This window comes from Myxocyprinus asiaticus, chromosome 42 (genome assembly GCF_019703515.2).
Source record: "Myxocyprinus asiaticus isolate MX2 ecotype Aquarium Trade chromosome 42, UBuf_Myxa_2, whole genome shotgun sequence".
NCBI lineage: Eukaryota > Metazoa > Chordata > Actinopteri > Cypriniformes > Catostomidae > Myxocyprinus > Myxocyprinus asiaticus.
The window spans coordinates 24,336,837-24,349,342 of record NC_059385.1 but is presented as its reverse complement, the minus strand read 5'-3'; the positions used below and the strand labels follow the sequence as shown (position 1 = coordinate 24,349,342).

Here is a 12,506-nt window from a genome sequence, read left to right as displayed (position 1 = left end):
AGAATATATTAAAATATCTCAGAACCGACAGCATAATACCAGGGTCATTCTTACTATGCAATACATTTCCATGTACCCATTGTGTATGTCTTAATATAGCCTATTGGATAAAGTAGGCATATTAACCTGAATTTTTATAAATGAAAAATCATTAGTTAGCCTTCTGAACACGGAATGAATTTTAACCAATTTCGCTCATCTGCTTTGCTGAGCAACTACTGGGCGGCGCCATGATTATTCTGATTGCATTTTTTCTGTTTCTGGTCTCGAGACACAATGTTAAAACGACAGAAAAGAGCGATCCAGATGGAGAACAACAACCATTTAAGTATTATTTGGAGTAAAAAATGAATTTCAGGCTCAACTTGTGCAGTTGCTGGTTGTCATTACAGCACAAAGTAGTTAATGATATCAACATAACTTGGAACATTGCTTCATGACATCTACACACGTTTAAGTCCTTTTTTACAGTAAATCTACACCTTCGCATTCAGCCTGGTTGGGGTTGGTCAAAGGTGCAGATTTATGGTAAAAATAAATAAAAATAAAATAAAAAGGATTTAAATATTGATCTGTTTCTCACCCTCACCTATCATATCGCTTCTATGGATTAAACCACTGGAGTCGTATGGATTAATTTTATGCTGCCTTTATATACTTTTTGGATCTTTTGAGTTCTGGTCACAGTTTGATTTGCATTGTATGGACCTACAGAGCTGAGATATTCTTCTAAAAATCTTTGTGTTCAGCAGAAGTAAGTCATACACATCTGGGATGGCATGAGGGTGAGTAAATGATGAGAGAATGTTCAATTTTAGGTGACCTATCCCTTTAAAGGTGCACTCAGTAACTTTTTGCTTGTGTCATCTTAGACTTACAGAGACACCTAGTGGTGTGGATGCTGCATCATTCAAAATCAATAGTTTTCTTTTACAAATGCCATTGTAGAAATTCACTATTCACAATCAGCCGTTATTAATTTAATCCAAGAGTGAAAGTTTTCAGTAACAAGATGGTCACTGAGATTAAGCGAGTAGTTTTCAGCTGGTCATGTGATTCTAAGATGGCAGTCTCCATGAGAGTGCCCCTACCCCATGTAGAATAAAACAGCTTTTATAAGGTTACTGATATGACTAGAGTCCTTATCTCATGTGAGTGATCATGATTTTATACAGAATTTTTTTTTTTTAATGGGGAAGTAATTACTGAGTGCACCTTTAAGTTACAGAGTTCAAAACATACTGCAGGGATAACCCTGCGACTATTTATTTATACTTCTATATATAATAATAATATTCTGTATAAAATTGTATTTTTGTAATTTTTTTTTATAACTTGTAATTGTCTTAGTTTAAAGCATTTGATAAAAAAACATTTGAATCTGAATCTGAATTGAGTGCCAAAGGTTTTTTTTTTTTTTTTTTTTTGTATGAATAATTTCTAATCCCAACACATTACATCAAGCAAAATTCACTGTAAGATGTTTTAGTTGTTAAAAATAAAAGATTGCTAGTGAATATCTCAGCTCCGCGACGCTAGGAGGAAGCAGCATCCGGTAAACATCACAGAGCCGTGACGTGGAGAACAAACATACCCGCTGTTTGTTATTTATCAGTCTGCTTTGTCTTAGACCACTATATTTGAGGCATTTTTTTATCCAGCAGTCCTTTTGTCATTAACAGCCAAGACGTGCCTTCATTATAAGCCTAATGATGCATTTGAACAGCTGTTGAGAAGCAGATTTCAGGGTGTGTCCAGTATTTTGATTGTTGTGAGAGTGTGTTTACAGTACGAGAGGTGAGATTATTTACGAATGCTTTCTAACATACAGACCATTTTAATTTACAGCTATTTGGAGAACATGATCGGTTTTGATGTTGAAATGTGAAGCTAACGTCAGTACAGACACCTTGACAATAAGAGTTCCTTATAAACCGGTCATAGCAAAGCATAACATCACTGTTTCTGAACTAAACCATAAAGCTAAAGCTTAATTACTGTGTAGAAACCGCATGATTTACAGACATCAGTTTGTGTATTAACATTATTGTAAGTAAATAAACGAAGTAAGTTCAGGTTGTTCCCATGAGCAGTAGGTCTCTTTCACAGCACCTGTCATCTGACTTCAGTCTAACATATATACAGTGTTTAGAGCACAGGTTGTTGTATTTTTAGACTTTCTGCAGATGACACCCAGAGTTTGATTAAAAATGTATTGGTTATGCCATGTTAGTGGTTTTATTGGGTGTTCACTAGTTTAGTAACGTGACAAAGCCATAGTGTATGTTTTTTTTATTTTATTTTTTAGGCTGAAATAATTATGGGTTCACTTGGGAGCCGGTTTCAGTCGTCACCCCGGGGCCCGGAGGAAGCCGCGGAGAGGCAGTGTGCTGGAAACAGGCACGGTTGTAAGTGCAGGAAGAGGAAACGCAGCTCTCATTGTGAGTGTGACAGTGAGCCAGAGGAAGAGGACAGTCAGCTGGACACACCACGCAGGTGACAAAACATGTATCTGAATATAAATGTGAAACATGACACATTTATTGATGAAAATAATAACTGGATATTTTTCATCTTCTTAAGAATGGTGCTAGCCTGGGCACAACTCATCTCCACGATGCCAAGGTGTTTTTAGGGTGTTATGTGGTTGCTAGGGTGTTCTGGGTGGTTGCTCACTGACCCAAGTCAAAAGAGCCCACAAGGAAGTTTTTATTTGGATTCTCAAAGCTTATTTTAGGCCAACAAACATTGATTTTTGTTGTTGAACGATATTTCTTCATTTGCCACTTGGCATACCCATGCAAAATCATGCTCTTCTAGAGCAAATAAAGTCCAGAATCAACCTTGTGTTCTGCTTTAATAACTGATATTGGGGTAAAATAAAAAGGAGCACATGGAATTTACTTATTTCATTGACTAGAAGCATTAAGACTACACCTATCACCCGCAACATTAAAACCACCTGCCTAATATTGTGTAGGTTCCCCTCGTGCCTCCAAAACAGCGCCAACCCGCATCTCGGAATAGCATTCTGAGATGCTCTTCTTCTCCCCACAGTTGTACAGAGTGGTTTTCTGAGTTACCGTAGAGTTTGTCAGTTCGAACCAGTCTGGCCATTCTCTGTTGACCTCTCTCATCAAAAAGACATTTCTGTCCACAGAACTGCTGCTCACTGGATGTTTTTTGTTTTTGGCACCATTCTGAGTAAATTCTAGAGACTGTTGTGTGTGAAAATCCCAGGAGATCAGCAGTTACAGAAATACTCAAACCAGCCCATCTGGCACCAACAATCATACCACGGTCCAAATCACTGAGATCACATTTTTTTCCCCATTCTGATGGTTGATGTGAACATCAACTGAAGATCCTGACCTGTATCTGGATGATTTTACGCACTGAACTGCTGCCACACGATTGGCTGATTAGATAATCACATGGATGATTGTTGATGCCAGATGGGCTGGTTTGAGTATTTCTGTAACTGCTGATCTCTTGGGATTTTCACACACAACAGTCTCTAGAATTTACTCAGAATGGTGCCAAAAACAAAAAACATCCAGTGAGCGGCAGTTCTGCGGACGGAAACGTCTTGTTGGTGAGAGAGGTTAACAGAGAATGGCCAGACTGGTTTGAACTGACAAACTCTACGGTAACTCAGATAACCACTCTGTACAATTGTGGTGAGAAGAAGAGCATCTCAGAATGCTATTCCAAGATGCGGGTTGGCGCTGTTTTGGCGGCACGAGGGGGACCTAAACAATATTAGGCAGGTGGTTTTAATGTTGTGGCTGATCAATATATATCAAAGCAATATTTTCCCCAAAAATGAAAATTCTCTCATCATTTACTCACCCTCATGCCATCCCAGATGTGTATGACTTTCGTCCTTCTGCAGAATACAAAGATTTTTAGAAGAATGTTTCAGCTCTGTAGGTCCATACAATGCAAGTGAATGGTGACCAAAACTCTGAAACTCAAAAAAGCATATAAAGGCAGCATAAAAGTAATCCATATGACTCCAGTGGTTAAATCCATGTCTTCAGAAGCGATATAAGTGTGGGTGAGAAACAGATCAATATTTAAGTCTTTTCTTTTACTGTAAATCTCCACTCTCACTTTCACATTCTTTTAATTTTGTTTTTGGCGATTCACATTCTTCGTGCATATCACCACCTACTGGTCGAGGCTGGTCAAAGATGGAGATTTATAGTAAAAAAAAAACTTAAATATTTCACCCAAACCAATCATATCTCTTCAGAAGACATGGATTAAACTACTTAAGTCTTATGAAATACTTTTATACTGCCTTTATTTGCTTTTTGAAGATTCAAAGTTCTGGAATATTTCACCTACAGAGCTGAAATATTCTTCTAAAAATCTTTGTGTTCAACAGTAGTAAGTCATATACATCTGGGATGGCATGAGAGAGTAATTGATGAGACAATTTTTATTTTTGGGTGAATTACTCAACATTATTTACAAGAAAAAGAGAACATCAATCACTACGGTTGCCTGGTTAACTAGATCAATCAAATTTTATTTTTTTTTACCACATTAAGATGTGAGTTATAACATGCAAAACAACCAGTTAAAAGAGTTGATCATTCTTGCTGTTGCCAAAAACACAAATATTATGAATGTGTCATTCAGATATTATTAAATTTAATTTAATTTGTTAATGTTTTTCTTCAAGTAATCCCACATGGCCCATTTGGACTGTTTAAATGCCTAACCCCATTTATAAGCAATATTGATAGTGATTCTTGCCTTAAGATGCACCTTTAATTTTAAGCACTAATTAGTGTGTTGTTTAATTTTATTCAATATATTTGTGTCTTCTGTTTCGTTTTTTTCTGTTGCATTCATCCTTCTCTCTGGGTCTCAAACAGAAAGAAGTTAAAAAGCACCTCTAAGTATATCTACCAGACACTTTTTCTGAATGGAGAGAACAGCGACATCCAGATCCGTGCCCTGGGGCAAGAGTGGAACCTGCACAAAATTTACTTGTGTCAGGTTGGTGCAGTGATATGTTAATAACAGAGTGCTTAGAAAGAAACATTCTTTTTGTAGTTTAAATGCTAAATTTAAATTCCCTCTCATTTTTATTTTATGTCTGAACAGTCAGGCTATTTCTCCAGCATGTTCAGTGGATCCTGGAAGGAATCCAACATGATGGTCATAGAGCTCGAGATCCCAGACCAGAACATTGACACAGAGGGTGAGGATTCTGAAAATATACCATTTTTAAATATACAATTTATAAAAAATAAACCTACCTTGTTTCAAGGAACTAATATTCTAATTTTTTTTAGTAGTGGACACCAAACATTCATACCCTGTCCTTGTTTTCCTCTTAATCTGTAGCCCTACAAGTGGTTTTTGGGTCACTGTACAGGGATGACGTATTGATCAAACCAAGCCGGGTCGTGAACATTCTCGCTGCGGCTTGCATGCTCCAACTGGTTAGTATGTCCAATGGTGCCAGGAAGTTTCCATCTTCAAGAAATGTTCCTGTCCTCACTGAAAGCAAAATACTGAACAAATCAACAAATTCACAGCCATTAAGAATATTGCTGATGTGTGATATACAGCTATAGTATGTGGAGTGAGATTAGACTAGGTCTTGGAAGAATTTGATGATTTCATATTGAAATCTGAGTACAATGTCAGACATTGTTTGAGATGAAACTCTGGAGAAGACACATGTGAGTTTACTAACGAAATTTCAATGTGGGCAAAGATACCCAAAATGATGACAAATTGAACGATAAAATGTATAGTCCCTTGTAGGGGCTTTTAAGGACAAAAACTCAGATTGAAGGCCTTTAAAGAGATACTTGTCATGTCTGAGTTAGAAATTGTGCTTTATTCTGTATTAATGAATCAAGAATGATTCTAACTCTTTTTTTTGAAGATATTTAGGTAACTGTTTGTCTTGTATTGTCAGGATGGACTGATCCATCAGTGTGGAGAGACCATGAAGGAGAACGTGAACGTGAAGACCGTTTCCAGCTATTATAATGCCGCCACCATGTACGGCTTGGACTCCGTCATGAAGAAGTCAGTAGTTTTGTTGTTGTATACTGTAACTCCCCCAGTGAATTATAGATTCTGGAATACACTTTTGTGTTGTAATGAATGGGTTACACGTTCTCTGTGTGTTTCAGGTGTTTAGAGTGGCTCCTCAATAACCTCATGACTCATCAGAACGTGGACCTAATGAAGGAGCTTGGGTACCTATGGAATATGCATCTATCTATTGTATTCTAGGAAGTTTTGAGTGTTGATAAATGTCTTTTTGTCTTATTTCAAAATGTGTGATTTAGGGTGGAAATGATGGAACTGCTCATTCAGTCCTCTGATCTGTTTGTAATGCAAGTGGAGATGGACGTTTACACCGCACTGAAAAAGGTGAACAACATTATACAGTACAAGACGTAGCAAGCATCTTAAAGAATCAAAAGGATTTTAAGCAATCAAAGAAGCCGTAGGCAGAAACATTTGTTACCTTCTTAGATACCTACTTTTGGCCACAATCAAAGGCAGCAGGACATGTGTACTTTGTGGAAAAGTCAATCAGAGTAAATAATTGATCCAAGATGAAGGACGAGTTATAAATAAATGTATTTTTTTAAATGTAGTATTTATGTATGCCATGTACAGAGTCGGGGAGTAACGGAATACATGTAACGTTAAGTATTTAAAATACATAATATTAGTAACTGTTTTCCAGTTGCAATTTAAATAATTGGTAATCAGAATACAGTTATGTTCAAAAAGTGTTCTGATTACTGAAGAGATTACTTAGCATTTTATTGTCATTTGTTTCATTTAATATTTAGTCCATTCAGTCGGAAAGCATTTACCCATATAAATGGTGCAATCCGAAGAGCAGTGGTGAAACTCTCTTATGATGTCTTACACACATATGAGCAGACAGAGGGTGATTTTACAAGGTTATGAGTGGAAAGGTGGATGTGATGTCATTGAGGAACTTTCCCTTAGGGAGCTACAGCATGTTTCTACATCTTTACAGATAACAGTTAGAAATGCTTTGACAAATGAAACATAAATCCAATAAATACACAGTAACAGCATATACTGTATGCTTTGTTAATGTTTTTATGTGGTTTGGGTATTTTTTACAAGAATAAAGGATGTTTATATGAGAAATGCTAAGCAATGTAGCCTTTAGCATCGTATTGAAGGCTAAAAACAATAGAGTTTCTGCCTAATTCTATGAACAAAAATTCACATTCGATCAGAAAAGATGTCGTTGTGTACACTCTGTGGGGTTTAAAAGTAAGTTTGGGACAGCAGAAATTGTTAACCTTGCGTAAATTGTCATGTGAACATTTGAGCTTTATGCTAGGCTAAAATGCTATTTCTAGCCTTTACATGCACCTGTTACCAGACATAAATGTATTTTATAATGAATTCTATGAAGAAAATAGAGCATAACTTTTTTTTTTTTTTTTTTAAGTAAGACCTCTGATATTAGGGCAAAGATGTACTGCAAAAATCTTATTCCTTTTGTGAATTTATATATTGTTTTCATGTAAAAATATCTAAAAATCCTTAAACCAAGATAAACTTGAGTTGCAACACTGCTAGATATTTAGGCTTTTTATAATATATATTTATTAGAATATATTTCATTTTGCTTTACTGTACTGGCAGATGTTTTTTCACTTGTTATTCTCTTGTTTATAGTAAAAAACAAGTAAAAAAAAAAAGTTACTGACCTTCAGTAGCTTAGCAACATGCTAAAGTCAAACTTTATTGAAACCCATTTTGACACAGGTCAAACACAGGTCACTTTTTGTGTGGTGCATGAGTTGAGTTTGAGTTGCTGCATATGTTGACCATTCTAAATCTGTCACTTGTGAGGTTCCTTTCATTTACAACGCTGCCTTAGAAACGGCTGCCTACACTGTAGGCTGTACACATCAAAGTCACAGCTGCATCTTTCGCCTCTCTTTCAGTGGATGTTTTTGCAGCTTAATCCATCGTGGGACGGCCCTATTAAACAGCTTCTGCTCGATGCAGATGCCTGGCTTTGTAAAAGAAGAAGTGGTACGTTCAATACACACACACTCACACACACATACATGTATAGAAAACCTCACTCTATCTCATACTCATACACTGAATGCAGAGTCTGGAGAGGAGGAACCATTTCTGAACACAGATGATGGGATACCCTTCGTCCCTGTTTTCAGACACATCCGCCTGCAGTACATCATCAATGACCTGGCATCTGCCCGTATGCTGGAACGAGACAACATTCTGCCTCCGGGTAAGTTCCAAAAGCTAAGATAGCTGGACTATTGGAGCTATCGATGTAAAGTCATGTCCACATTGCAGCTTATTCTAGACAAGAAAGAAGTGCCCACTTATAAAAGAAGGGGCCACCTGACTGATATATAAAGTGAATAGATATCAATTAGGTTATTTCCCATAAATGTTTAGGTTCTGGTATTTGTTTTAACCAATCTAGCATTGTCAAATGGTGACCGTGAATGTACGGGTGAAATATGTCTGGATCTAAGGTGGGGCATTGCCCCCTAGATTTTCCTTGTGCCCCTCCAGCTGGACAGCGAAAAGACCAAGGCCCCCCCGACCCCCCCTTGGTCCACCCTTAAGGTCAACAGGTTGTGAGTGAACTAAACAAGCTCTTCAGATATGTTAATATAAATACAGTCAGCAATGTGGAACGCAAACAATGCTTAGTCTAAATTATCGTTTTTGATCCTGCAATTATTCATTTATAAATCAAGCACTGGGGGCAGGAAAACCTGAAATCAGATATGACTGAACAAAATGTTTTCTATGGGATGACATTGAGCTGCACAATTGGTGTGATCTTAACCCAACTTCCTCTGTCTTGTGTCCATTAGAGTGGCTGAGCACTGTGTACAAAAAGCAGTGGTTTGCCATGCTGAGGACAGAACATGAAAATGATAACGGGTGAGAGAACTCTCAAAACACCTGCACATTACTATCAACATTAAACATTAGAATATGGGAGTTTGTACTGAATGTGGTTTGAAAGGAAAGAGAAATGACTGAATATATATGTTCTAGACCTCAAGATGCCAATAAAGAGGAGTTTGAGCTGAACAGCATGCGCTGTGGCCGAAAACTGATCAAGGATGGAGATGTGAGTTGGTACAGTATATATAATATATATTACAGTTTTATAACTCTTTTGCTTTTTGATTGGAAAGTAATTTCAATTTGTTTGCTTCCTCTATAGTACTGTTGGCGATGGACAGGGTTCAATTATGGCTTTGACCTGTTGGTGACCTACACTAACCGCTTCATTATCTTTAAAAGAAACACTCTCAGTCAGCCATGTGGGGGCGCTGTTAGTTTACAGCCACGACGGCACCTTGCGTACCGGTGAGCTGTTGCACCTTACGGCACCATCGGTTTATTTCTTCTGTACTGTAGACACACTTGTATAGCATGTTTAAAGAACAAATCATGCAGGTATAATCAATATAAAATAAATGAATAATATAAATAAAATTCATTGTATTTTATATAATATATATTTTATAGTTTATTATAGAAACTAGGGCTGTCAATTGATTAACATTTTAATCAAATGAAATCTGATAAGCGATGAATAAATCATAATTAATCACATATCAATATTTGCTGAAAAGGGCCCCCTAATAAAGATGATTCAATACACAATCATTAGAATAATTATAAATATAATATAAAATAATTCAAAGACATTACAATGTCTTAAATTACAATTTACATATGGTTAGGGGGCATTATTAATTGCGTTAACTTTTTTTAAGCACATTATTTTTTTGCATAATTAATCACACTGAATTAAAGGAATAGTTCACCCAAAAATGAAAATTCTCTTATCATTTACTGACCCTCATGGAATCCCTGATGTGTATGACTTTCTTTCTTCTGCAGAACACAAATGAAGATATTTAGAAGAATATCTCAGCTCAATAGGTCCCAAAAATGCAAGTGAATGGGTGCCAAAAAATGTTAAACTCCAAAAATCACACAAGTCAGCATAAAAGTAATCCATATGACTCCAGTGGTTAAATTAATGTCTCCAGAAGTGATTTGACAGGTGTGGGTGAGAAACAGATCAATATTTAAGTAAATTTTTACTGTAAATTCTCCTCCCAGCTCATTCAGTCTCCACTTTCACTTTCACATTCTTCATGCATATCGCCCCCTACTGGTCAGGGAGATGATTTTCTAGCAAAAAAAGGGCTTAAATATTGAACTGTTTCTCACCCACACTTATCATATCACTTCTGAAGATATGGATTTAACCACTGGAGTCATATGGATTACTTTTATGCTGCCTTTATAATGTTTGGAGCATCAAAAGTTTGGCAACCATTCACTTGCATTGTATGAACTTACAGAGCTGGGATATTCTTCTAATAATCTTCATTTGTGTTCTGCAGAAGAAATAAAGTCATACACATCTGGGATGGCATGAGCGTGAGTAAATCATGAAAGAATTTTTGGGTGAACTATTCCTTTAATGCATTAAATCAAAAACCTTAATATAACCTATTATTTTATTATATATATATAGCTTCTGCCATGTTTGTATATAGCTTATTTTTCATTTTTAAAAATGTGTTTCAGATTGCGGCTTGCGTCATTTGATCAAAATGGAAAAGTGGTTTGCAGCCGGTCAACTGGCTACCAGCTTGTTACTCTTGAAAAGGACCAGGTATTCTATCATGATGTCAAAGGTTTTTTTTTGTTTTTTGTTTTTTTTTTGCAATTATTTAAGAACTCACTGTAACTTGCTTTATGTTTTTTAATCTCAGGAATACGTGGTGATGAATCTGGACAGTCGGCTCTTGTCTTTTCCTCTATATGTGTGCTGTAACTTCCTCTACACGTCACCGTCCAATGAGAGGAGAGGTGAGACACCAGAGCCAGAGAGTAGCGCGCGCAGCGTGTCATGACATAAACCACCATAACCAGTCCAGCCTTTAACGGAGCCTTCTTTTTATGTTACATTTTGTCAGCCTCTGATGTATATTATTCTTTTTTTTTTTTAATATATATCTTTTTTGTTTTTGTAAATAGTCAGGTGCCTTTTAAATAATTTGCTAAATTCCAACATCAAAGAGCCAAATCTGACAAAGTCTACAGAAAAGCTCTTTGTCAAGTTTTTTTCCCCTGCGCATTTGTTTGTTTGTATTTGTTTGTCATTACAAAGTTATTTTTCTTGTTAGGCTGGTTGTTGATTTGTTAGGCATTCCCATATTTTTAAAGAGAGAGAGAAAAAAAAAAGACTGAATACCATAATAATCAATTTTGTACTGTTAAAAATTGTTCAAATTGGTGCTAACTTCACATTTTTGTTGTTGTTATTTGTCAATGCATGTTAATGTAGGAGAACCAAGGGTCTAATGGGCATGTGTTGGTTTTGAACAAAAGGGCATTTAATAGGCTTCCATAGAAGTTCAATGAAGCAGAACAGTTTTGAGTATTTATACACAATGTGTTTTTGGCTAAATGTAAACCTTTTTGGACCAAAGTATCAAAGGATAGAAATCCTAAGTCCAATAAAACCACATTGACAAACAGATTACGTGTTCACTATGTGTCATCTCATATAAATTACTCATATTAATTAATATTAAATACTCATTATTTCCATGATTTGGAAATGATCATATTTCAGCCCAAGATCAAAAAGAAAAAAATCAAATATATTTTACATAAATAAAGATGAAGCCTGTTTTTGAATGGACATTGTTGCACATGTATCTCCAAATATGAGTAAGCATGACACAAAAAATATCTCATTACTGTATTACTATAATGAAAATCAATACTTTGACAATTAAAAAAATAAATTCAATCAAGTGTTTTACAAATGTAGTTTAAAAAAAATTTTTTATTATACTTGTGAGAATTATTTATTATTATTATTTCTTTTGCATAATACAGTAATGAGAACTGGGTGAAAATGTGCCTAATTGTCATGAAAATGTCACAAAACAGAATTTAATGGTCCCAAAAACTGGTTAACTTTTTTTAAATGTTCTAATTTTAGTGTGAAATCTGATTGGGATATTTCATATTTATTTTACGCAATATTCTCCAATTGCTTTTCTAGATTCTATAAAGTTTACTTAAAGGGATATTTCATCCAAAAATGAAATTTCTCATCATTTACTCACCCTCCTAGATGTGTATGACTTTCTTTCTTCTGCTGAACACAAACAAAGATTTGATTTAGAATTTCTCGGCTCTGTAAGTTCATACAATGCAAGTGAATGGGTGCCAACATTTTGAAGCTCCAAAATCCACATGAACACAGCATAAAAGTAATCCATATGACTCCAGTGGTTAAATCCATGTGTTCAGACAGGATATGAGGTGTGGGTGAGAAAAAGATCAATATTTAAGTCCTTTTTCCCTTTCACTTTCTCCTGTTTTTGGTGATTCACATTCTTTGCGCATATCGCCCCCTACTGGGCAGGGAG

At 35.9% G+C, this 12,506-nt stretch overlaps 2 protein-coding genes across 3 annotated transcripts in view; one reads left to right on the top strand and one right to left on the bottom strand.

Annotated features, from left to right (window-relative positions):
- The window catches only part of LOC127432784 (14-3-3 protein gamma-like), a 678,408-nt gene that overhangs the window by 372,246 nt on the left and 293,656 nt on the right, over nucleotides 1-12,506 (bottom strand). The window lies entirely within an intron of this gene.
- On the top strand, nucleotides 24-11,600 carry gmcl1 (germ cell-less, spermatogenesis associated). 2 transcript variants are annotated; one of them, XM_051684152.1, is made up of 15 exons: nucleotides 24-785; nucleotides 2,309-2,496; nucleotides 4,890-5,013; nucleotides 5,122-5,218; nucleotides 5,365-5,462; nucleotides 5,948-6,060; nucleotides 6,168-6,233; nucleotides 6,327-6,411; nucleotides 7,986-8,076; nucleotides 8,159-8,299; nucleotides 8,901-8,970; nucleotides 9,088-9,163; nucleotides 9,260-9,405; nucleotides 10,645-10,732; nucleotides 10,833-11,600. In XM_051684152.1, exons 1-15 carry the CDS (start codon nucleotides 780-782, stop codon nucleotides 10,971-10,973), a joined length of 1,530 nt encoding a protein of 509 aa, XP_051540112.1. In that variant the 5' UTR covers nucleotides 24-779; the 3' UTR covers nucleotides 10,974-11,600. The 2 variants fall into 2 exon arrangements, with proteins under 2 accessions (XP_051540112.1, XP_051540113.1); XM_051684153.1 differs by lacking the exon at nucleotides 24-785 and adding an exon at nucleotides 1,539-1,797.